This window comes from Notechis scutatus, chromosome 1 (genome assembly GCF_049901735.1).
Source record: "Notechis scutatus isolate UNSWTSFEM ecotype Mainland chromosome 1, rNotScu1.2, whole genome shotgun sequence".
NCBI lineage: Eukaryota > Metazoa > Chordata > Lepidosauria > Squamata > Elapidae > Notechis > Notechis scutatus.
Window position 1 is genome coordinate 330,590,671 of NC_142009.1, and position 25,665 is coordinate 330,616,335.

At 44.9% G+C, this 25,665-nt stretch overlaps 1 protein-coding gene across 1 annotated transcript in view; it reads right to left on the reverse strand.

The window, feature by feature from the left end:
• Window positions 1-25,665, reverse strand: part of APC2 (APC regulator of Wnt signaling pathway 2) — a 78,886-nt gene that overhangs the window by 19,339 nt on the left and 33,882 nt on the right. The window contains exons 3-10 of the mRNA XM_087952706.1: window positions 21,664-21,754; window positions 19,736-19,925; window positions 18,803-18,911; window positions 18,473-18,586; window positions 15,252-15,329; window positions 9,113-9,205; window positions 3,986-4,370; window positions 1,181-1,276 (exon numbers count right to left, since the gene is read on the reverse strand). Coding sequence (XP_087808832.1) covers window positions 1,181-1,276; window positions 3,986-4,370; window positions 9,113-9,205; window positions 15,252-15,329; window positions 18,473-18,586; window positions 18,803-18,911; window positions 19,736-19,925; window positions 21,664-21,754 — 1,156 coding nt within the window. The remainder of the gene's footprint in view (window positions 1-1,180; window positions 1,277-3,985; window positions 4,371-9,112; window positions 9,206-15,251; window positions 15,330-18,472; window positions 18,587-18,802; window positions 18,912-19,735; window positions 19,926-21,663; window positions 21,755-25,665) is intronic.

Below are 25,665 nucleotides of genomic sequence, written 5' to 3' on the forward strand. Positions count from 1 at the left end.
CTTAGGATAGGAGCCGGGGTGGTGCAGTAGTTAGAATGCAGTACAGGTAATCCTCAACTTAAAACAGTTCATTTAGTGACCGTTCCAAATTAGGACAGCTAGCACTGAAAAAAGTGACTTAAGATCATTTCTCACACTTACAGCTGTTGTAGCGTCTCTGTGATCATGTGATCAAACCTCGGACACTTGGCAACTATCTTGTATTTATGACCGTTGCAGTGTCCCGGGGTCATGGGATCATTTTATGTGACCTTCTGATAAGCAAAGTCAATGGGGAAGCCAGGTTCACTTAACAACCTTGTTATTAACTTAAACACTGCAGTGATTTGCTTAACAACTGAGGCAAGAAAAGTTGTAAAATGGGGCAAAATTCACTTAGCGAAGGTCTCATTTAGCAACAGAAAATTTGGGCTCAATTGTGGTGGTATGTTGAGGGCTAGCTGGCATTGCAAGCTGACTCTGCTCATTGCAAGTTTTTAAGAAGAGATTGGATAACCATTTGTCTGAAATGGTATAGGGCTTCCTGCCTGAGCAAGGGGTTGGACTAGAAGACCTCCAAGGTCCCTTCCAACTCTGTTATTCTATTCTATTCTATTGCCAGGAGTTTGATACTGACAGGCTTGAGGTTGTCTCAGCCTTCCATCCTCCTGAGAAATGTGGACTCCGATTGTTGGGGGGGGGGGCTAATATACTGACTCTGTAAACCGCTTAGAGGGGGCTGTAAAGCATTATGAAGCGGTATACAAATCTAGTAGGGACGGGGTGGCTCAGTGGCTAAGACGCTGAGCTTGTTGATCAGAAAGATCTTCAGTTCAGCGGTTTGAATCCCTGGCGCTGCGTAACGAAGTGAGCTCCCGTTACTTGTCCCAGCTTCTGCCAACCTAGCAGTTCGAAAGCAGGTAAAAAATGCAAGTAGAAAAATAGGGACCACTTTGGTGGGAAGGCAACAGTGTTCTGTGCACCTTCGGCATTTAGTCATGCCGGCCACATGGCCATGGAGACATGTTCGGACAGCGCAGGCTCTTCGGCTTTGTAATGGAGATGAGCACCGAGTCCTAAGAGCCAGAAACAACTAGCACATATGTGTGAGGGGAACCTTTACCTTTATATAAATCTAAATGCTATTGCTATTGCTGTTTCTCTGAGGTGGCAGATTGCACCGCTCCCATGTGTAACTCACCCAGTTCATTCATGGCACGGCGATATTCTTCATCAAACGAGAGCTTCATGATAGCGCAGGTAGCTTGGCAGATCTGGGGCTCGATTGGAACAGGAGCTGCAGAGAAGGAAATGGAACGCGGTGAATGGAACAGAAACCCAAACCCAGAGTCATTGCGTCAACTTTGGATGCATTTCAAGTGGATTCACATCCCTTTGATGGTTTATACCCCAAAATGAACCCATTTAAAGTAGGATTGTGAGAACTGGGCACAAGCTCAAAAAGTTGCTGGTTAGGTCAGCGGGCTAGAAAGGCTTATGAAGAGAAAAGGAATGAAAATGTTTAGAGAATGGAAAGAGAATAGCTAAACGGTATAGCTCAGCTATAAACGGTATAGCTTAGCTAAATAGCTTAGACGGTAGCTAAAAAGGAGAGATAGCGAGACTCTTCTGAAATATTAATAAGCTCCCCTACATGAAGAAGAACATTATGATTGCTACGGAGCTCGTGTATTTTGCAATGCAAAATACAGACATTTGGGAAAACTATAACTTCAAAAACATGTTGGTAAGAACTTAGAATTCTTTATTGGCCAAGTGTGATTGGACACACAAGGAATTTGTCTTGGTGCAAATGGTCTCAATGTATATAAAAGATACATTTGTCAAGAATCATCAGGTACAACGCTTAATAATAGTCATAGGGTACCAATAAACAATCGAATCATACTAGGAAACAGTCAATATAAATCGTAAGGATACAAGTGACAAAGTTACAATCATACAGTCACAAGTGGGAGGGGATGGGTGATAAGGAGTGATGAGAAGATTAATAGTAAGGCTGTCTTTTAAATGTTTGGTTTCTCATCAGGAGAGGCATGGATAAATGCTGTTCAAATATTCTTTAACAAGCCTCTTAGCGAATCTAACTACTGGAAGCCTGGCACAGAAATATTCCATGTAAAGAAATATTTTTAAAGTCAACAGAACTTGAGTATCTGCCATTGCGTAACCTCAAGTCAGTTTCTGCCTCTAGGTCTAATGTAATCATTGCATTGTTATGCTAATAAAGGGAGAGTGTGGCCTTTATTTATTCAGTTCATTTCCTTTCTCTACCGCCCTTCCAAAATAGCTCAGGGCAATTTCCATTAAAAGTTAGGTCGTTAAAAAACACTGAAGCAAAACAAAACTGGACTAAAAATCAAAGTAACCCTCATGCAGAAATTATTTTGAAAGGCTAAGTGTTTACATTTTTCAGGTTGGTTGAGGACCTGCAAAGGAAATAAGAGTTCTGGGCTCTATGAAAACTGGGGGGCCCATCTCTAAGAAGATTGTGGAGAAGTTGGTGAGCTATGGATTTCTCTGGAAAGTCTCCATGAGCGATAGAGAGCAGCTAAAACAGTCCCAAAGGTGCTTTTATCAGGAGGCAACTAGACTTTCTGGTTTTCTTTTGAAGACATTTTGCTTCTCATCCAATAAGTTTCTTCAGCTCCGACAAGATAGTGGGGGGATGGAAGGATTTATATTCCTTGCAGACAGCAGGTCATTTGCATCCTTTGGGAGGGTGGTTGAAGCACTTGGGGGTTTATCTGTGTCCTCGGGATCATCCGAGTAGTGCTCCTGGTTCCTGTAGTCTGTAATTTTTTTTTACAGACTTTTGGCTATGCAATTTCGTCTGAAACACCCTTTGAATGGTATGGGAGTAGGAATGGATTTCCAGAGGAAAAATTGCAGACTACAGGAACCAGGAGCACCACTTGGACACAGATAAACCTCCAATGCGTCAACGACCTGCTAAAAGGATGCAAATTGCCAGCTGTCTTCAAGGAATATAAATCCATCCATTCCCCACTATCCTGTCAGACAGTGGTGGGTTTCCATTTTTTTTTCCCTGTTGGTTCTATGAGAGCGCTTCTCCCTAGTTTCCTGGACTGTAAAAGTGAGGGAGAGGGATGTACTTTCAGACTTAATATAACCTTACAATAAAGATAAGAGATATGGTGTCAAACTCTATTTCATTGAGGGCCACATCGGAGTTGTGTTTGGCCTCAGTGGGCTGTGGTGGGCATGGCCAGGGTGGGCAGCTCGACATTATTCATGTCAGGAGCACCTGTAGTGGCCCAAGCGCCCTGCCAGTGAAAACGGGCTCCCAAGCTCCGTTTTCGGCTGCGATGGCCTCCTGCAACCCTCTGCCAGTGAAAACGGAGCTTTGGAGAGTTGCTTGCGGCCCTGCTGAACTCTGTTTTCACTGGCAGAGGCACCGCGGGCCAGTCCTTTGCTGTTTCCAGGGTGGCCCCATGGGCCAGATCTAAGTACCTCACAGGCCGCATCCTGCCTCCGGGCCTTGAGCTTGACACCCCTGCTTTAGACCACCCGGAAAGGCCGATAGGTAACCCCAATCCTCCCTCTTGTCAGGATTCGCCCTTATTAAATCATGATTCTTGAGCCAAACTTCAAAAATCTTCAAAGGATTTATTAGAGGCGACATACTGGCACTGCCCCGTATAAAGCCAATTCTGGCATACATAATTTACAGTCCCCTGTGACCCTGTTTTCCCCCCCTCCCCCCTGGGTGTCTCATAAATCAGATTCTCCAATTGAGCACGTTCACAGGCTGGGTGTCATCATTCACGTTCTCCAGTTAAATATATTTGTGGGCAAAAGCTCTGGTAGTTTAGTTACAATCTTTTAAAGATAAGAGTTGGAATGTACTTTCGATTTCAAACTGCTGCATTGCTCTTCCAGATTTTCTCCTTCCCTCTCCCCCCACTTTTTATGGCAATTACTAAAACAGGTTTAGGAATGTTTTATGAGTTGAGACCTCTACCTGCTCCCCCCTCGGGGATCTTGGCCCCTTCCTTCTGCATCCTGAGCCAGTCCCAGCAGGTCTCGGAGTAGGAGCGGATCTGTTCCAGCACGTGTAGCACCCGCATCTCCTTCTTGGCCTGTCCTTCATCAGGCTGAGAGAAGATGATATTGTGGAGGGCAGCATTGGCCCGCATGCGACAATCCTTCCCTGCAGCTCCAGGGCTATCGGGGGCGCTCGGTTCCCGGTCTGAATCGTGGAGAATCTGGATGAGGAGAGGGAGGCACCCCGACTTGCGCATGGCCAGGCAGCTCTCCTGGGAACTGGACATGGCCAGCAGCGTGCGCGACATGTCCTCCTTGTCTCGGGTGGCCAACATAGAAAGCAGCCAGAAGACCACCTCCACCTGAGGATCAGGAGAAAGAAATCCCTTTTTGATTCACACTTAGCACAGCAGTGATTTCTTTTACCTTGCTGGTCCTTTGTTTTTTTGTTCTGTACAGGACGTCCTTGACTTATGATCACAATCAAGCCAAAATTTCCACCACTAAGCGAGACAGTTGTTCATTGAGCTTTGCCCCATTTTACGAACATTCTTGCTACAGTTGTTAAGTGAATCACCGTAGTTAAGTTAGTAACGTGATTGTTAAGTGACTCTGGCTTCCCCTTTGACAGATAACAGATAATCAGAGTTGGAAGGGACCTTGTAGGTCATCTAGTCCAACCCCCTACATCAGGAGATAAGCAGGAGACCCTACATCATTTCTGACAAATGGCAGTCCAATTTCTTCTTGAAAGTCTCAAGTGATGACACTCCCACAGCTTCCTAAGGCAACTTCTGTTCCATTGGTTGGTTGTTCTCACTTTCTTTGTCAGGTCGCAAATCGTGACCACTTGATCCTGGGACACTGCAACCGTCATTAATATGAGTCAATTGCTAAGTGTTTGAATTTTGATCACATGACCATGGAGATGGTGCAATGGTCTTAAGTGTGCAAACTGGTCATAAGTCACTTTTTTCAATGCTGTTGTTAACTGTGAACTGTCACTAAACAAACTGCTGTATTTCATTTCCTTCTATATTGTTGCATTTTATTTCACAATAGTCCTTTATATACAACAGTTCATTTAGTGACTATTTGAAGTTACAATCAGAGATGGTATTCAGCAGGTTCTGAGCAGTTCTGGAGAACTGGTGGCGGACATTTTGAGTAGTTGGGAGAACTGGCAAATACCAACTCTGACTGGCCCCGCCCCCATCTATTCTCCACCTCCTGAGTCTCAGGTGATTGGCTGGGTCTTCTATGGTTGCCCTGCACAGGAGAACAGAGCTGGAAAGCAGGTTAGTGGGGTGGGGAGGGAATGGGGATTTTGCAGTAACCTTCCCCCAGGAGTGGGGAAGGAATGGAGATTTAACAGTATCCTTCCCTCGGAGTGATGATGGAATGGTGATTTTGCAGTATCCTTCCCTTGCCACGCCCACCAAGCCACGCCCACAGAATTGGTAGTAAAATTGTTTGAATCCCACCCCTGGTTACAATGACACCGAACAAAGTGATTTATAACCATTTTTCCACCCTTGCAATATTGGCAGCACCCCCATGGTCACGTGATCAACATTTGGACGCTCAGCAACCCTACTCATATTTATGACTGTTGCAACATCTTGGGGGGGGTCACGTGTTCACCTCTTGCGGCCTTCCGACAAGCAAAGTCCATGGGGAAGCCAGGTTCACTTAACAACCGTTACCAATTTAACAACTGCAATGATTCACTTAACAACAGCGGCAAGAAAGTTCACCAAATGGCGCAACGTTCACTTAACAATGTAAATTTTGGGCTCAGTTGTGGTCGTACGTCGAGGACTACCTGGTACAATTGGCCTTTTTTGGAACAAACCAAACCTGAGAAGATTGGGAGCTGCACATTTTGATGCTGCCACTAGATGGCACTCACGTAAAAGGCCAGCACCTGAGATTTGAAACTATGATTTGCATCATGTAAAAAAATAATAATAAAACAGGCAAAACTTTGTGTGGATGTGGCCCTTATTTTGACTTTTGTTTTGACTCTTTCCTCGCAGACAAACCCTGTTTTGTTTTCTTGCTTGGGTCGGGGTTGCCTTCAAGTCATTGTTGATTCCTGGTGACTGCCTGGATAAGTCCCTGAAGTTTTTTCTTGGCCAATTTTTAGAAGTGACTTGCCATTGCCACTTCTTTCTAGGGCTGAGAGAAAGTGGCTGGCAGAAGATCACCCAGCTGCCTTTGTCCTGGTGGAAGTTAAAACCCACCCCTCTCCTGGAAAAAATGAAGAATTTTAGGATTACACTGAAAAGGCAGAATATTTTCCCTAAAAAAGAAATAGAAACTCAGAGAGGCAGAAACTCAGCCCCCACCCCACCCCCCTTTGTTAATGGGCCATTAAGGCCTGGGCCAGTCTATTCTACATAACAAAGATCTACCTCCTTCCGGCAGAGCCATTCATTGCACCACCCATCAAGTTTCAACCAAACTTGCACACAGACAAACTACAAAGCTAGCTCTGACCTCTGACAGCAACCAGTCAGGATACACTTCCTGTGACCCAAGAAGTTCAAAGCCAGAGAGGGTATAAAACCCAGGTACTCTCAACATCCTTGTTAGGGATAACATTGTTTACCCTAACTGGTTTGGGTAAAAATAATAAATAAGGTATCATGGTTTGTTGATTAAAGTGTGTGTAACTTTAATTGCAAGAATGTAATTAGGGGTGTGGTTGTAAAAGCACTATATAAGAAGCGAGGCAATTGCAGCTCTCTCTCTGGCTTACTGATCCCTAATTACTGGATGGATTGATGACTGCGTTCTTGCTGGAACGGGAGAGAAAAAGGAGTGTTGATTCTTCTCAACGGAGAGAAGATAAAGATTGGACTGATTTATTGTAAGTGAACTGACATTGGCTATTCAACACGGACTTTGCAAATATAGTATCCCGACAAGATTGACTGAAATTGATATATGACTAATGGACCGTTTATTTTGACTATGCTATAATTCTTAAATGGAATAAACTATATTCTTGATAGCACAAGCGTATCTGTATTTTTACTGCGTGTTAACTAGAAAACTTATCTCACACATTTACCTGTCTTCCTATCTGACTTCGCTGCATGTTCTGTTTAGTTTGTTTTCCTTAACACCCGTTGGGGAATCCAGGCTTAACAATCCTTCCCTTTTCTTTGTGCAAGAACTCCAAGGCATGTGGCCCTGTCCACCATTAAACCATCTTTCCAAACAGCCTCCATGTTTCCAGTGTCTTTTTCCCCACTTGGAACTGAAGGATATTTCTGCCAACAGTGCCTAAAACAAAACTAGAATTCAGAGTTACCCAGTTCCCAGCCTGGATGCCTTAACCATCTCAGATAGTCCTCAACGTATTACAGTTGCAAGGTATAGTGGTCATTAAACAAATCACAATGTGGCTGTGCCTGATTTTATGATCTTTTTTCCTGTGGCCATTAAGTGAATGTGGCAGTTGTAGAGTGAATGCCCGGTTATTAAGTGAATCCATTGTCTGCAATGGGAGAGGTTTTTTTTTTTTTTTTTTTGCTAGAAATGAAGTAAATGCTAATTTCCAGCAAAAAACAACAACACACCCCATAGTAAAATATTGGTCATATGACTGCAGAATGTGGCAAACAGCTGTTAAGACGGGCCAGTTGCTGAGTGCCAAAAAGTGATCATGTGACCATGGAAGGGGGCAGCTGTCAGAACTTCAAATAGCTTTAGGGAGGTCCAGGGTAGCTTTGAATGGTCATGAAGTGACCAGTCGTACATCCAGGATGATGTGTACAGCAAAAGTAGGTGTGATGACCTGGAGTGTAACACAAATGTAATGAAATCCAAAACATAAATAAATGTCCTTTAATGCCTCCAACTTGGCCTCACTGTTCAGTAATTCTCAGTTGGAGATAAAACTTATTCAAAAATAGTCTTCAAAACAAAGCAATACAGTCTGAACTTAATGAGCAGATAGAAGTGAAATAAAAAACCAAACTACAATGAAGAAATTTCCACAACGGACCAGATAAGTAATTACCAACTTCAAGGAGATAACAAGGCACAGTCTGTTGGAAGGACGCCAACCAAGATAACTTCAGCCCAAAATAAAACACACTTTGCTTCTGGCAACACTGTGTTTTAACCGTCTCTCTTATATACTAGTCTTCCCAGCTGCAACTAATGAGGGGGATCATGGCCGCTTCCTCTCTCGTAAGCCAAGTTGTTGCCTTCTCTGTTCCTCCTTGCGTGCCCTAGGATGCAGAGGGGATGGACCTGGGTCCTCCTCTGACTGCCCAGCCTGCCTCTGCCCTTCCCCAGCCTCCTCCACAACCTCCGGAGCCACACCTCCACTCCCTGTCAGCTGTTCCTCCTCTCCCTCAGAGTCCAACTCTACCAAGGGCATGACAGTAGGATTGGGTTAAATTCCAGTAGCGAAACGACACCCAGCCTACCCTGTGGAACCACATCCCCATGGAGATCCAGATAATCCCGACCACGTTAACCTATCTAAGGCATTAAAGACATGGTTGTTCTCCCATGTGTTTAGGCCATAAAGTTAATTGGTTTTTGGTTGATTCATTTCCAAACTATGGGCTCTAAATGGGGCGATTTTAGTCCTCGCATGTACATTACATATGCATGTTTGTTTACGCTGGGATTGTGTTGCATTCAACTCCTCTATTGGTCTCCTATAGTCATCACAAGTGGGATGGGTGATTACATTAAAGAAATTAGACAAAAGCAATGAATCAATCCATAGTAGTTTGCATGGAAGCTGTACTGCATTTGAAATTAAGGAGAAACTAGCTTGACAGTGAGAACAATTAACCAGTGGAACAACTTGCCTTCAGAATTTTTAGGTGCTTCATCACTGAAAGCTTTTAAGAAGGGATTGGACTATACCATTTGTTTGAAATGGTACAGGGCTCCCTGCCTAAGCAGGGGGTTGGACTAGAAGACCTCCAAAGTCCCTTCCAACTCTGTTATTCCGTGATTCAAATCACTTATATGCCTTTAAAACAACAGAAGGCTGTCTGCAGGTCATGGTTATGCATATGCTCATAAAAACCATCTTGTCTTTTTTGACTGCAAAAACATAGTCCTGTACCTTACTGCTACCCAGCTGACCCTTCGCTTCCTCTGAATGGGTTGCGATGTCGAGCCTTCCATCCCCTTCGCTGCTTGGCAGTTTTCCAGAAGGCTGGAAGATAAGAATTGGGAAACACAGAGAAACATTTAATAAAAGTTGCACTGCACTGGAGTCTGCCTGCCAGGATCTGCGGAACCCATTTTGGTGGATGTGCAGACCTCAAAACGACGCTTATAGAGCCCTGCATACCAGAACAACTAGACACAAAAACATTTTTCCCCAAACACCATCACTCTGCTAAACAGATAATTCCCTCAACACTGTCCAACTATTTACAAAGTCTGCAGTACTATGACTATTAATCTTCTCATCACTCCTTATTACTCATCTCCTCCCACTTGTGACTGTATGACTGTAACTTTGTCGCTTGTATCCTTACTATTTATATTGATTGTTTCCTAGTATGATTCGATCGCTTATTGTACCCTATGAGTATTATTAAGTGTTATACCTTATGATTCTTGACTCTTGATGAATCTATCTTTTCTTTTATGTACACTGGGAACATTTGCCCCAAGACAAATTCCTTGTGTGCCCAACAACACTTGGCCAATAAAGAATTCTAAAGAATTCTATTCTATTCTATTCTATTCTATTCTATTCTATTCTATTCTATTCTATTCTATTCTATTTTAGACAGTTAGGCTCACAAAACTGGTAGAAACTGAATTGTTCAAGACCCAACTAAGAACTATTAAGTAGCACCTTAGATGCTTAGGTCGGCCAGATGTTTGGACTGGATTTGACACTTTTATCTACCCACTGAGTCCTTCCAAAGGATCAGAGATAGGCAGATGTTGATAGCTTATGGTGTTAAAGGTATTATTGCAGAATGTCAGCTGTTCCAAGCAAAGCTGCCTTTTGCCGTTGACTGACAGTGAATTTGTCAACGCCAATGGTGTTCAAGGGGTGCTCCAGATGTTATGGGATTGCACCAGACTGACTGGCCCCGCCCTCATCTATTCTCTGCCTCCCGAATACAGTACGTCTGCTTTTGTTGCCCTGCACAGGAGAACGGAGCTGGAAAGCAGGTTAGTGGGGCAGGGAGGGAATGGGGTTTTTGCAGTATCCTTCCCCTGCCACGCTTCCCATGCCACGCCCACCAAGCCATGCCATACCATGCCCGCCAAGCCACGCCCACAGAACCAGTAGTAAATTTTTTTGAATCCCACCACTAGGTTGCACTCAAGGGGCCTGTTGCTATTCGTACTAACTTTGCTTTCCTTTGCCAGGGTCGTTCTGCTTCTATTTGCAGGCTTTTGTATTTTCTGACCTTCTTTATGTTATTATTATTTGCAGGGGGTTCCATCCCATTCCAATTCAATCATTCCCCCCCCTCCCCTTCTTCATGCAAATCTCACAGCAGACGCAGGCCAATTTTGGGTGTGAGCCAGATCATTCTCTAGCCGTTTGGCTCTCCCACCCCAGCAGCCTGAGATCCTAGCTGCCCAACCCTGGCATGGCCACCAGCTGCTCTCCATCCTTCGGCTGGCCTATTTTTCATCTCCATGGCAACTGCCTCTTTGTCACTGTATAGGAAATGCACACAAAGCCCACACTCTCCATTGCCTCCGGGCCAAAGGGAGGAGGGAGGGAACAAATCCGGAATTGCCCTCTCATTATTTGACCCCATTCTCATGCAAGGCGACACCTGCCCGCCAGCCTCCCTCCCTCCCCGCCTGACCCATCATATTGGGGGACACCCTTTGTAAAGGACAGGTAGTTCTCGACTTATGACCTCAATTGAGCCCAACATTTCCATTGCCAAGCGAGGCAGTCATTGAGCGAGTTGCTTTTTTGTCACAGTTCAGCGAATTACTGCAGTTGTTAAGTGAATCGTGCGGTCATTAAGCGAATCTGGTTTCCCCCATCGATTTGGCTTGTCAGAAGCCAGCTGGGAAGGCCGCAAATGGTGACACACGACCCCAGGATAATGCAACTGTCATAAATATGAGACAGTTGGCAAGCGCCCAAATTTTGGTTACAAGACCTTGGGAATGCTGCAACGGTCATAAGTGTGAAAAACGGTCATAAGACATTTTTCCCCCACTGTTGTTGTAATTTTGAACAGTCATTAAACGAATGGTTGTAAGTGAAGAACTACCTAATGCAATCCTAAGTTGCATTAACAGAGGGATACAATCAAGATCAAGGGAGGTACTAATGCCACTCCATAAAGCCTTGGTAAGACCACACTTGGAATACTGCATCCAGTTTTGGTCACCACATTATAAAAAAGATGTTGAGACTCTAGAAAAAGTGCAGAGAAGAGCAACCAGGATGATTAGGGGACTGGAGACTAAAGCATATGAAGAATGGTTGCAGGAACTGGGCCTGGCTAGTCTCGTGAAGAGAAGGACCAGGGGAGACAGGATAGCAGAGTTCCAATATTTGAGGGGCTGCCACGGAGAGGAAGGGGTCAAGATATTCTCCAAGACACCTGTAGACCAGATAAGGAATAATGGAGAGATTTAACCTGAAAATAAGGAGAAACTTTCTGACAGTGAGAACTATCAAGCAATGGAACGGAAGTTGCCCTCGGAAATTGTGGGAGCGCCATCCCTTGAGACTTTCAAGAAGAGATTGGACTGCCATTTGTCAGAAATGGTGTAGGGTCTCCCACTTGGGCGGTGGGGGGGAAGGGGTTGGACTAGATGACCTATAAGGTCCCTTCCAGCTCTGATTATCTGTTATCTGTTATCTGTTACCTGTGTTGTTCTGTGCAGGCTCCAGGAGGGACACTGAATAGCCAATGAGTGATCTAACTACAATCACCTTTGTCCACCTAATTCAGTGATGATGAACCTCTGACAAACATGTCAGAGGTGACAAATCACATTTGGGGTGACATGCCAGCGATCACCAACAGCTGGCAAGAACTATTTTCAAAAGCATGGTTTTCAGAGACTGTGAAGGCTGCAGGAGAATGGGGTATGCTCTCACACAGCCTCTGGACCATTGATGTTTCTTTATATCAAGGGTCTTCAAACTTGGCAAGTTTAAGACTTGTGGACTTCAACTCCCAGAATTCCTGCACTAACATGACTACAAGAGGGATTTCTGGGAGTTGAAGTCCACAAGTCTTAAAGCTACCAAGTTTGAAGATTCCTGCTTTATATCATACATAGCACCACATATGATTGGACCAGTGGTGGTATTCTACCGGTTCTCCCCGGTTCACCTGATCCGGTAGCTCTGACAATCATCGGTGAGCGAACCGGTTTGATCCAACGATCAGCTGCTGGGTCCTCCCACTTGCCCTGGCTCCGTACTGACCATTATTTCCTGCTTTTCAACCTCAACTGCTTTGCACAGCACAACAGATTGCGGTGCGTCGGCTGTTGAAGACACAGGGAGAGTGCAGGATTGTAGGAGAAGGTTAGTGGCAAACCCTCTACGCGCGTGTGCAAAGTGCGCGTTTGGTGCAAAGTGCGCAAAGCACTTTGCACCGTGTGTTGCATGCAAAGGGCGCTCGCCAAGCCACGCCCACAGAACCGGTGTTTAAAAAATGTTGAAACCCACCACTGGATTAGACTGTATATTTTAAAAACTAACTGAATCTGTATAGAATTGTTTCCCTTCGATTGGTGGTGGAGAGTGTGACATTGCTAGCAGAATCAAGTCAGGTGATTCCCAAACTTTCGATACACTGAGCCCAAAAGATTTTCCATCACTGATCTGATTCGTGCAATGTGTTAAGCTTTGACCTTGTCTGATCGTGGCTTTTTTTCAAGAAATCCAAACGATTTGCTGTACACATGCTAAGTCATAAAGTATGGTTTAACCATCGCAGCATCAGAGTTTGTAGGATGTGCCAGGCCAAAATGTGGTTTATGGAATTAAAATCATCATAATTTTATCCTGAGATAGATAAATAAATGAGAGGGGAGAGAGAGACGGATGATGGATAGATGACAGATTAGAAAGCGAGAGATGACAGGTGACAGGTGATAAATAGTTAGATAGATATATAGATAGATAGATAGATAGATAGATAGATAGATAGATAGATAGATAGATAGATAGGTAGATAGATAGATAGATAGATAGATAGATAGATAGATAGATAGATAGATAGATATGGAGATGGATGATGGATGATGGATAGATGACAGATTAGATAGCAAGAAATGACAGATAGATGACAGGTGATAGATAAATAGATAGATAGATAGATAGATAGATAGATAGATAGATAGATAGATAGATAGATAGATAGATAGATAGATAGATAGAGATGGATGATGGATAGATGATAGGTTAGATAGCGAGAGATAGATGACAGATACCTATATATATATAGAAAGTGAGAAATGACAGCTAGATGACAGATTAGATAATTTGCGGACAAGATGTGTTATCCAGAGGCCACGCCCACCCCAGTTCCGCAAATGGGAAAAATGCCGTGAAAAGTCTTGTGATGGCAATGTGATGCCACAAATTTGACACCCGTGGATTAGATAGATAGATAGATAGATAGATAGATAGATAGATAGATGATAGATAGATAGATAGATAGATAGATAGATAGATAGATAGATAGATAGATATAGAGATGGATGATGGATAGATGACAGATTAGATTGCAAGAAATGACAGATGGATAGATAGATAGATAGATAGATAGATAGATAGATAGATAGATAGATAGATAGATAATGATGGATAGATGACAGATTAGATAGCAACAGAGAGAAAGTGAGAGATGACAGATATAGAAAGAGAGAGAGAGGACAGATGATGATAGATAGACAGACAAACAGGCAGACAGATAGATAGGAGAGAGAGAATAGATAGATTGATAGTTAGATACATAGAGAAAGAGAGAGAGAAATAACGCTGAAGGCAGCAAATACCAAATACAGTCCTACCTCATACTTTCCCCACAACAACCTCCCTGTGTGACAGAGTGATTGACCCAAAGTCACCCACCTGGAGTTCAGTAAGTACTTTAAAGGAAGAAAAAGACTGCTAGCAAGTGTTCTAAAAATAAGCAATTACATTTTCCTCCTTCTGCCCATTTTATTTCAGGCACTTGAGACAGACCAGCATAATTATGCAATAATTATATAATTCTTTCTTTCTTTCTTTCCTTGGAATTGCCTTCTCGAAAGAATAGCTCTCAGCATAGGTACAGAAGAAATTGGGCAAAAATTTATCCTTCCTCCATTTTGGGGAGTGGGGGAATATTTGTCCAAAAAAACTCAAGATGGCAGCTGTAGCTACACAGTCAACATCCTGATCCTTTTTCACCCCTATGAAAAGGACAAGGCTCCCATCATGCAACGGCAGCTGCCATCTTGAATTTTTTGACCCTTCTATGCAGACCCCACTGTCTAGAATAGTGTTTCTCAACCTTGGTAGCTTTCAGAGGGGTGGACTCCAACTCTCAGAATTCCCCAGCCAGCTGGCTGGGGAATTCTGGGAATTGGAGTCCACCCCTCTGAAAGCTACCAGTGTTGGAAACACAGGTCTAGCATCTTGCTCAGAGGTGGTATTCAGCAGGTTCTAACCAGTTCTGGAGAACCGGAAATTTTGAGTAGTTCGGAGAACAAGCAAATCCCACCTCTGTCTGGCCCCACCCCCATCTATTCTCTGCCTCCCGAGTCCCAGCTGATCGGCTCGGTCTCCTTTGGTTGCCCTGCACAGGAGAACAGAACTGGAAAGCAGGTTAGTGGGGTGGGGAAGGAATGGGATTTTGCAGTAACCTTCCCCCAGAGGTGGGCAGGGAATGGGGATTTTACAGTATTCTTCCCCTGCCATGCCCACCAAGCCACGCCACACCCACCAAGCCTCGTTCACAGAACCGGTAGTAAATGTTTTTGAATCCCACCACCGATCAGTCAATATAAATCATAAGGATACAAGCGACAAAGTTATGGCTGTAACTTTGTCTCTTGTATCCTTACGATTTATATTGACTGATTCCTAGTATGATTTGATCGCTTATTGTACCCTATGACTATCATTAAGTGTTGTACCTGATGATTCTCGACTCTTGATGAATGCATCTTTTCTTTTATGTACACTGAGAGCATTTGCACAAGACGAATTCCTTGTGTGTCCAATCACACTTGGCCTTCTATATAATTCTTACCGGCTGTTCCGAGGGCTGCACTTTATCTTGTGCTTCCATCAGCTCTTTGTCAATCTGCTCTAGGCGAGATGCCCGGATCTGCAAAAATTTAAAATAAAAACGTGGCATTAGAAGCCATTCCTCTTCTCCCAAGAGATGAGCCCTGCCATAGGATAGTCGGCACTGTGCAGGAAACCTTTTTCAAGTGAGAGGGAAGACACCCTTTTAAAAAAAAAAATTATTATTTTTATGTGTGGGGAATATCTACAGTTAATGTTGTGGCCCGTCAGCAGCCAGCAGAGTTGGCGGCAAACTCAGACAACAAGGAGGTTGGGAGGAACATGGGCCAATCCTGGAGTCTTGAGAAGGCCCTGATGAGTGCTCTGCATCAGAGGCACAGATGGGGCCAGGGCTGCCTGTCAGCTGCCTTCAGAGTCGGAGATCAGTAGGGCAGAAGAATAGCTGGAGCCTGTTCTCAGTGTGCACATGCACAGAGCTGCCAGGGGAAGGGAACAAGGGTCGACTCAGGAGTAAAGGCACAGGTGGATGATGAACGGCCACTCCCATAGGGAATGAAGAGGAGCGAAAGGGGAGGGGTGTTTGTAGGAGACAGTTAGTTCAATTCATGAGGTCTGTTCCTGACTCCTTGCCAAGTATTGCCTGCTACAGAGTGGCGTATGGAAGATATCGGCCTGGCAACTCTCCCAGCCTGATAAAGGTCTGCAGTTGTACAATCTCTTGAAAGACGGTTGGCCGGGACTTTGCTGAGATGTGGAGGAATTCACTTTAACCTAAATAAAAGGGGTTTTATCGGGACGAGGAGTTTGCTTCGTGCTTTTGGGAAGGCCAGGTCACAACCGTTAGATTCACAGTTTAAGATGGGTGGGAGCTTAATCGTTCGTGGCTTTTGCAACAAGTGTGCAAAAACAACCGGAACATTTGACGCCCTTAAAAATGGAGCTGGGTTTTGAAGGTGCAATCGTGGCCACTATCTGATGGCCCCCAATGGCCCCCATCCTGCAAGCTGGTTGGGAAAGCAGGGGAGAATAGGCCAGGCCAACATCCTCCTCCTTCCAATATTTGAAGGGCTGTCACAGAGAACAGGGGGTGGGCCTATATTTTAGGCAGGCACCTGAGGGCAGGAGAAGAAGCAATAGATGGAAACTGATCAAGGAGAGATCCAACCTAGAAATAAGGGGGAAATTTCCTGACAGTGAGAACAATGAATCAGCGGAACGGCTTGTCTGCAGAAGTTGTGGATGCTCCAACAATGGAGGTGTTCAAGAAGAGGTTGGACAGCCATTGGTCTAGAAGGGTATAAAGGTAAAGGTTCCCCTTGCACATACATGCTAGTCGTTTCTACCTCTAGAGGTCGGTGCTCATCTCCGTTACAAAGCCGAAGAGCCAGCGCTGTCCGAAGACGTCTCCGTGGTCATGTGGCTGGCATGACTGAATGCTGAAGGCGCACGGAACGCTGTTCCCTTCCCACCAAAGCGGTCCCTGTTTTTCTACTTGCATTTTTTACATGCTTTTGAAAACTGCTAGGTTGGCGGAAGCTGGGACAAGTAACAGGAGCTCACTCCAATACGCGGCGCTAGGGATTTGAACTGCCGAACCGCCGACCTTTCGATCGACAAGCTCAGCGTCTTCGCAACTGAGCCACTGCGTTCCTTGACTAGAAGGGTATACAGGTAGTCCATAACCAGGGGTGGGATTCAAATTTTTTAACAACAGGTTCTGTGGGCGTGGCTAAGTGGGTGGGCGTAGCTTGTTGGTCATGTTATTGGGTGGGCGTGGCCAACTCAATATCACTCACATCGAGGCATGCATCTCCTCGCCTGGCCTCTCAAGACTGTGGGGATGCTGCAACAGTCATAAGTGTGAAAAATGGTCATAAGTCACTTTTTTCAGTGCCATTGTAACTTTGAATGGTCCCTCCACACAAACAAAGTACCAGCAAAGGAGGGGGGGGGGAAACTCCAGAGAAGTTCCTGAGACAGGAAGTCTAGTCCTGCCAAGAATGTAACAAGGGTTAACGGAGAGGCAGTTTCTGTAAGCAACACCAGAATGTTTCCTTCCTGCCTTCCTTACAGGATTAGGCCAGTAATTTCTTCTAACAACCGGTTCTCCGAACTGCTTAGAATGTTAACAACCGGTTCTAGCGAATGGGTGCAAACTGGTAGAATCCCACCCCTGTCTTTAACTTATGACCACCATTGAGCCCCAGAATTTCTGTTGCTAAGCGAGATAGTTGATAGTTGTGAAGTGTTCCATTTTATGACCTTCCTTGCCCCAGTTGTTAACAGAATCAGTGCAGTTGTTAAATTAGCATCCCAGGTGATAAGTCAATCTGGCTTCCCCACTGACTTCGCTTGTCAGAAGGTCGCAAAAGGGGATCACGTGACCCTGCGTGACACTGTGACTGTCATAAATAGGAACCAGTTGCCAAGCGTCCAAATTCTGATCATGTGAGGCTGCAATTGTCCTAAATGGGAAAAATGGTCCTAAGTTGCTTTCTTCAGTGCCGTTGTAACTTCAAGCTATCAGTAAACAAATAACTGTAAGTCCAGGACTACCTGTGGGGTGTCCTGCTTGAGAAAGGAGCTGGACCTGAGGTCTCTAAGGTGACATGCAATATTATTCTGTATTATTCTTCCTCCTTCTCTTCTTCCTCCTCCTCTTTCTCCTCCTCTCCCTCCTCCACCTCTCCCTCCTCTTCCTCTTCCTCCTCTTTCTCCTCTCCCTCCTCCATCTCCTCTTCCTCCTCCCCCTCTCCTTCTTCTTCCTCTCCCTCCTTCTCCACCTTCTCTCCTTCCTCCACCTGCCCTTCCTCCTCTTCCTCCCCCTCCGCCCTTCCTCCTCTCCCTCCTCCATCTCCTCTCCCCCTTCCTCTCCTTCCTCCACCTCTCCCTCCTCCCTCCTCCTCCCTCCTCTCCCTCCTCCATCTCCTCTCTTCCTCCCTCTCCTTCTTCTTCCTTCTTCCTCTCCCTCCTTCTCCACCTTCTCTCCTTCCTCCACCTGCCCTTCCTCCTCTTCCTCCTCCATCTCCTCTCCCCCTTCCTCTCCTTCCTCCACCTCTCCCTCCTCTCCCTCCTCCTCTCCTCCTCTCTCTCCTCCCCTCCTCCCTCTCCTCTCTCTCCTCCCCTCCCCTCTCCTTCTTCTTCCTCTCCCTCCTTCTCCACCTTCTCTCCTTCCTCCACCTGCCCTTCCCTCCTCTTCCTCCCCCTCCTCCCTGTTCTCACCTGGGCTCTTTGTACCATTTCATCGGTTGTCCCAAAGCGCTCCTCCATGAGTGTCCGGATGTGCTGGGCTTCAAATTCCAGCTGCTGACGGATCAGGTCCATCTGCATTGAGAACTGGGGGGGGGGGGGGGGCAGAAAAGAGGTAAGTCAGAGACGCCCCCTCTGCTTATCACGCCCTTCCTGGTCTCTCCTCCCCCCCAAAATTTAAGGGCCAGAATTTAAGATAAGGGGATGTTGAAGGTGGGGCTGAGATACGCTTGGGGAAATATCCCTCTCCTTGTCCTTGAGTCGGGGGGGGGGGTCCTGCCACCCACCAGCCTGGAAACTCACCGTCTCCACGTGGGGCAGTTCATCCAGGCGCTTAGAGAGACTCTGCAATTGAGTGTAATACCAGAGTTTCTCTTTTTCCTCCTTTTCAATCTCGCTCAACAGAAAACATCTAAGAGTAAGGAAAGACGGCAATTAGACAAGGAAGGAAGAGCGATGTAGAGGGAAGGAGGAGGGGGGAGGAAGGAAGGAAGGAAGGGGGGAAGGAAGAAAAGGAAAGAAGGGTAAATAGGGTAAATAGAAGAGGAAGAAAGGAAAGAGGAAGGAAGGAAGGAAGGAAGGAAGGAAGGAAGGAAGGAAGGAAGGAAGGAAGGAAGGAAGGAAGGAAGGAAGGAAGGAAGGAAGGAAGGAAGGACAGAGGAAGGAGGGAGGAGAGAAGTTACCATGGTTGATGTGGGGAAGGAGGAAGAAGAACGAAAAGAAAGAAGATTAATATAAATTTGGAGGGAAGAAGGAAAGGAGGAGGGACAGAAAGGAAAGGGGAAGGAAAGGAAAAAGGAAGGGAAGGGGAAAGGAAGGGAAGAGAAGGGACGGGAAGGAAAGTCATATAGATCCTGGGAGGAAGAGAAAAGAGGAAAGTGGCTTACCATTGTACATTGGAAGGCAAAAAGAGGAGGGAGGGAGGAAGGAAGAGAGGAGAAGGGAGTCTTCATCACGAAGGACAGAAACAAATATGAATTCTGCTGAAGGAAAAAAGAACAAGAAAGAAACTGAAAGTTCTCTTCCTCCAAACATGGGCACCCAGCTGGATCCTAGCCACATGTTAAAAGAAAGATTGGCTCCACTTGAATTCATGAATAACTCAAGAGGAGGAGGAGGAGGAGGAAGAAGAGGAAGAAGAGGAGGAGGAGGAGAAGAGGAGGAGGAAGAAGAGGAGGAGAAGAAGAAGAAGAAGAAGAAGAAGAAGAAGAAGAATCTCTGTTCCAACAACTTCACCTCTCCCTGTCCAGCTCCTCCAAGAGACGGATGGTGGCCCGACCCAGATCTCCCATGCTGTCCTTCCTTTGGAGAGGGGCTGAATGGGACAGGCTCTGCTCTGGACTGTGATCCTGGCAGACCGGCTCAGGAAGCAGGGCCGGAGGGTGGAATTTCAGGTTGTACAAACTGGTGATGTCCATCTGCAGGGCTGAAGAAGGGAAGGAATATTGTGATTATTTTGCTTTTGGTTGTCCCTGTTGAATGGCATGTAGATGTTGTTTATCATTGTGTGCCCGTTGATGGCTGGTTTATCCGAGCGTCAGACCTCCAGAAATTCTCTAGTCTAGTGCATTGTTTCTCAACCGTGGCAACTTTAAGATGTGTGGAGTATCTCTCAGAAACCCCCAGCCAGCCTGATGTTCCACACATCTTAAAGTTACCAAGGTTGAGAAACAATGCTCTCATGAGTGTTTGGACTTAGCTTGGTCTGGGACAGAGGTGTCAAACTTGATTTCAGTGAGGTGGGATTCAAATTTTTTAACAACTGGTTCTGTGGGCATGGCTAAGTGGGCGTGGCCAGGTGACTGAGTGGGCGTGGCTTCTCTTTTTCTGCAGCACCCTCTTGGTTTTTTTCCTGGGCCTCAGGGAAGCCCCCTGGAGGGGGGTTTTGTTCCCAGGAAGCTTCCCTGGGGCCCAGGAAGGCAAAAAACAGGGCACGGGGGGGGGGCGCAGCTCCTACCCCAAGACACCCCTTTTTGCCTCCTGGGCCTTAGGGAAGCCTCCCGGGCGAAGCAGTAAGACAGCGAGGGGGATCCCGGCACAGCTGATCGTCAGAAGGAGGAAAAAAAAGAAATACCTTAAGGCAGGGGTCCCCAACCACTGGTCCCCGGACCGGTACCGGTCCGTGGAACAATTTCTACCGGGCCGCCAGTTTGCTGGGTGCCGCCATCTTGTTTTGATGAAAAAGTGCTTCCGGTGAGCTTTTCCGGGTAGAAAGCAGCGTTTGGGTGCTGAAAGAATCCTCGCGCCTTAGTTTCATCGAGGGGGGGCAGCTTCAAACAAAACTAAGGCGCGAGGATTCTTTCAGCACGCATGGCAAGGCGAGCCGAGCGACCGTCCCGAAGCCGTCGCGAAGCCCATTGACACAGGTACAAAGGAGGAATTGAAGGTGGCGGGGAGAAGCGGGGGACGGCTGGCTGGCCGGTTGCTCGGCTCGCCTTGCCATGCGTGCTGATGCCGGTACCGGGTCGCGGATGATTTTGTGATGCCGGTACCGGGCCGCAGATGATTTTGTGATGCCAGTACCGGGCCGTGGCACAAAAAAGGTTGGGGGCCACTGCCTTAAGGAATGACTGGGCAGGGGAGAACACAGTCAGCAATGTCGGGCATGTGCAATAAGGACTGACTGGGCAGGGAGGGGAGAGGCGGGTGGAGAGGGGTGGAGCCAGCCAGGGGCACGATTTGGCGGTTCTCTGAACTGCACAGAATCATAACAGCCGGTTCTATAGAACCAGTCCAAACTGGTAGAATCTCACCCCTGAATGAGGGCCACTTCAGGATTGTGTTTGACCTTGCTGGGCCAGGTGGGCATGGCCAGTTCGACGTCATTCGTGTTGAGGGTGCCTGTGGTAGCCTAAGCGCTCCACTTGTGCTCCCGAGCTCTGTTTTTGGCTGCAACAGCTTCCTACAACCCTCTGTCAGCGAAAACGGAGCTCTGTTTTTGTTGGCAGAGGCACCGCAGGCCCTGTTTCCAGGGCGGCACTAAGGCCAGATTGAAACACCCCATGGGCCAGATTTGGCCCATGGGTCTTGAGTGTGACATCCCTTTTCTAGGAGGCTCCCAGTTTCCCAGTTGGAACTATGGTGAAGTCTGTCCATGCGATATGCAATTTTCATCGTAACTTCTGACTTGAAAATAGTCTTCAGGATATAAACCTCCCACTCACCTTTTAGCTGATCTAAAACCTCCATTTGTCCTGAAGACACCATCACCTTAGCCTCCTGTTCCAATTTACCCTGCAGATGCTTCAGAACCACCTGGAGAAGAAGGAAGAATTAAAAAATAAAAACACAAGAAAGTGAGAACAAGGAAGCGAGCTGAATAAACCCGGGAGAACTTTTTGTCCTCATTCTCTGTGCCGCTTTCGCTCTCGTGACGAGATAATCCCTAAATTTGGGCAAAATCTCTATTATCCTCTGCTCGGCGTGATTGCATATGGAGACTGTTTGGCGCTGTTTTTATTCATTGTTTAAGCTTCCCAATGGATTTTTAAAATCAAAACATGGTTGGGGAGCACCTGCAGCATGGTCTTATTATCCACTTGTTACTCATCCCTAACAAATTGCATGTACATGCTATAGAAGTATATTTGGAAATATTCTTTTTTTTTCATAAGGAATAAGACAAAGGGATGATAAAAAATGGACAAAAGATACAAATATAATGATTCAAACTAAGATGATTAATTAAGGTAGAATTAAGAAGTGTGAAATATGTGGAGAAGTTAATATAGAAGGCTTAGAATGGTAAATAAAATAAGTAATGATATGTAAGATGAGCATGAATATAATTGAAGTCCATGAAGAGAGAGACACCTGGGTCCAAGTTACTTTCCAAAAGATTTTTATGTGTTTTGTGTGTTGTGTGTATATGTTTTTTTGGGGGAGAATTAGTAAAAACTTGTAGAAATATAGAATGAGAATAATGGTAACTAAGTCAGAAAGAAACAGATGAAATAATAATAATGATATTGAATAAGAGTAAAGAGAAGTAAAGAGAAATTGAATAAGAGGTTTTGGTATGTTATATGGAAATGGTTTAAAACAGAATCATAATTTATCTGACTTGTTAAATTTACAATGGAAAAAGGTTTAAACATGTAATGAATAATGATAATTTGTGTGTTTTAAAAATTAATAAAACTTGTTTTTAAAAAAAAAAAAAAGAAGTATATTTGGAAATATTTCTTATCTCTTAAATAGAAGTAACAACCCAGCTTTCCTTGGGGAGCAAGACTTGTTAATAATAAAGAGTAAAAACCTCCTTGTTGCAAAATTTAGTGTCCAGGGTTAAAGTTCTGGTTTGCTGGGCTACAATATTAATTAATGTATTGATAAGTCAATTGATCGTATGAATGCAGGCCGACAGTCACAAAATGGAAGGTATAATGCTGCATTTTTCTACTCAGCAACTTTAAGATGGGTGGACTTCCTCAGAATTCCCCAGCTAGGGTGGCTGGCTGGGGAATTTTGGGAGTTGAAGTCCACCCATCTTAAAATTGCTGAGGTGGAGAAACAGTGGTATAATTTTTTCATATATAGATTGAATTTTGGGCATACTACAGGTGAGGGGTGGGATTCAAATTTCTTAACAACTGGTTCTGTGGGTGTGGCCTAATTTGTGGGTGTGGCTTGGTGGTCATGTGACGGGGTGGGCATGGCTTGTATGTAAATATGATAAATATTGATGTAAATATTTATTTTTTTTATAGAAAAAGAGCAACTTTCACCCAAAATCAGGCAAAGCAGGAAGGCAGATTGAGTTGCTCACAGAATCACAGATTCACTTAAAGATCTCTCTCTCTCTAATCGGCTAACTGAGTCTGTCACATAAAATTTGCTTGCAAGCAAACTCATAAAATTTGCTTGCAAGCAAACTCATAAAATTTGCTTGCAAGCAAACTCATAAAATTTGCTTGCAAGCAAACTCACCAAATTAACTCACAACACACCTTGTATGTAAATATCGAATTTTTTATTTAAAAAAAGAGCAAATTTTACCTAAAAGCAGGCAAAGCAGGCAGGCAGATTGAGTTGTTCACAGGATCACAGATTCACTTCGAGATCTATCTATCTCCAATCGGCTAACTGAATCTGCACTGGAAAGTAGAAGTTTCAGTCCTAAGGAAGGTTCGGCTCTGCTTTTAGATTAATCTAAATCTCCCGGCAGAGTAGAACAGATGATGGTCGGAAAAAAAGGAAAAAATAGCAACTTACTAAACCAGGCAAGTTGGATGGCTCGCATGCCAGGTGAGTGGGTAGAGAGGAGAGGGGCCAGCCAGTGGAGCGATTTGCCAGTTCTCCAAATTGCATGTGTGTGCAGCGTTTGCAAGAAATCAGCTGTGCCGCCTGGACAGCTGACAAGTGCTGCACAGGGGTTGAATATCCTCTTGTTTCCTGCTTTTTCAACCTCAGCTGTGCCGTGCAAAGCATCTGAGGAGGGAAAAGCAGGGAATAAAGGACAGCCTAGAGCCCAGGCAGGTGGGTGGGCCAAACACCAAACCGGATCAGTGTCAGCTGCTCTTCGCAGATACCGGTTCTATAGAACCGGGGCGAACCGGTAGCATCCCACCCCTGCTACAGGTTCAGGTAATCATCCGTTCTCTTTCTGACAGAACAGAACAGAATTACAGAGTTGGAAGGGACCTTGGAGGTCTTCTAATCCAACCCCCTGCTCAGATCAGCAAGAGTCTGTGGAGCTGGATGGCCAATACATTTGAATAATGATAATAATAATTTCCCCAAACAATCCCATTTTTGTACAATCTACAATCCGGACATTTCACTGAGGAAAAGCAAAGCGTTATTCTTAACACGTCTATTTTTACTGCAAGAATTCCTGTGGGCGTAGAATTGAAGATCCTTCCCTCAAGGTTAGATATTATGCAAAACATCATCCTGCTGTTATGGTTATCATCATCGTCTCTGAGCATTTAAAAAAATCTAGTGAAATGACTTCAGTTGGTTTTGTTTCTTTTTCTCTAGGGGTGTCTGCATGGAGAGATCAAAGGAGTCAAGATGGATGTGGATACAGAGGATTTTAAAGATCAGTACAGACAGTCCTTGAGTTACAACCATTTGTTTAGTGACTGAAAAAAGTGACTTATGCCTGTTTTTCATACTTATGGCTACTGCAGAATCTTGTGGACAAGTAAATTAGAATGCTTGGTAACAGTATTATAGATAGATAGATATAGATAGATAGAAATGTTTTAGATAGGTTTTAGACTAGGTTTTAAATTATTATTATTTTAATTATTTTAATTTTTAAATACTCTGTAGTGTGATTGTGATGTGGCGTTTGGGGCACTGTGCTGGAGTAGCTTTCAAATTCCATTGTATTCGTGGAATGCAATGACAATAAAGGTATTCTATTCTATTCTATTCTATTCTATTCTATTCTATTCTATTCTATTCTATTCTATTCTATTATGAAGTTTGTAATGTCCTGGAATCACACAATCACTTTTTGCAACCTTCTGGCAAGCATTCAACGGAGAAGCCAGATTCCCTTAACAACCATATAACTAACTTAATAACTGCAGTGATTCACTTAACACCTGTAGCAAGATAGGTCATAAAATGGAGCAAAATTGATTTAACAACTGTCTTACTTAGCAACAGAAATATTGGGCTCAGTTGTGATCAAAAGTCAAGGGCTACATGTATTCAATTGAAGATAGAGCTTTTCCTATTAGGATTAATATCTAAACAGGAAAAAGGTAAAATAAAGGTAAAGGTTCCCCTCGCACATACGTGCTCGTTTCCGGCTCTAGAGGGGGCGGTGCTCATCTCCATTACAAAGCCGAAGAGCCAGCGCTGTCCGAAGACGTCTCCGTGGTCATGTAGCCGGCATGACTAAATGCCGAAGGCACACAGAACACTGTTACCTTCCCACCAAAGGGCTCCCTATTTTTCTACTTGCATTTTTTACGTGCTTTTGAACTGCTAGGTTGGCAGAAGCTGGGACAAGTAACGGGAGCTCACTCCATTACGTGGGTGCTAGGGATTCGAACCGCCGAACTGCCAATCTTTCTGATCGACAAGCTCAGCGTCTTAGCCACTGAGCCACTAAGGGAAAAAAAAGCTATGGATGGTTACTTCAATATATATGCAGAGAGTTGGAAAGATTTGATAACTAACCTGCTATGGAGGAAAGGTTAGTGAAG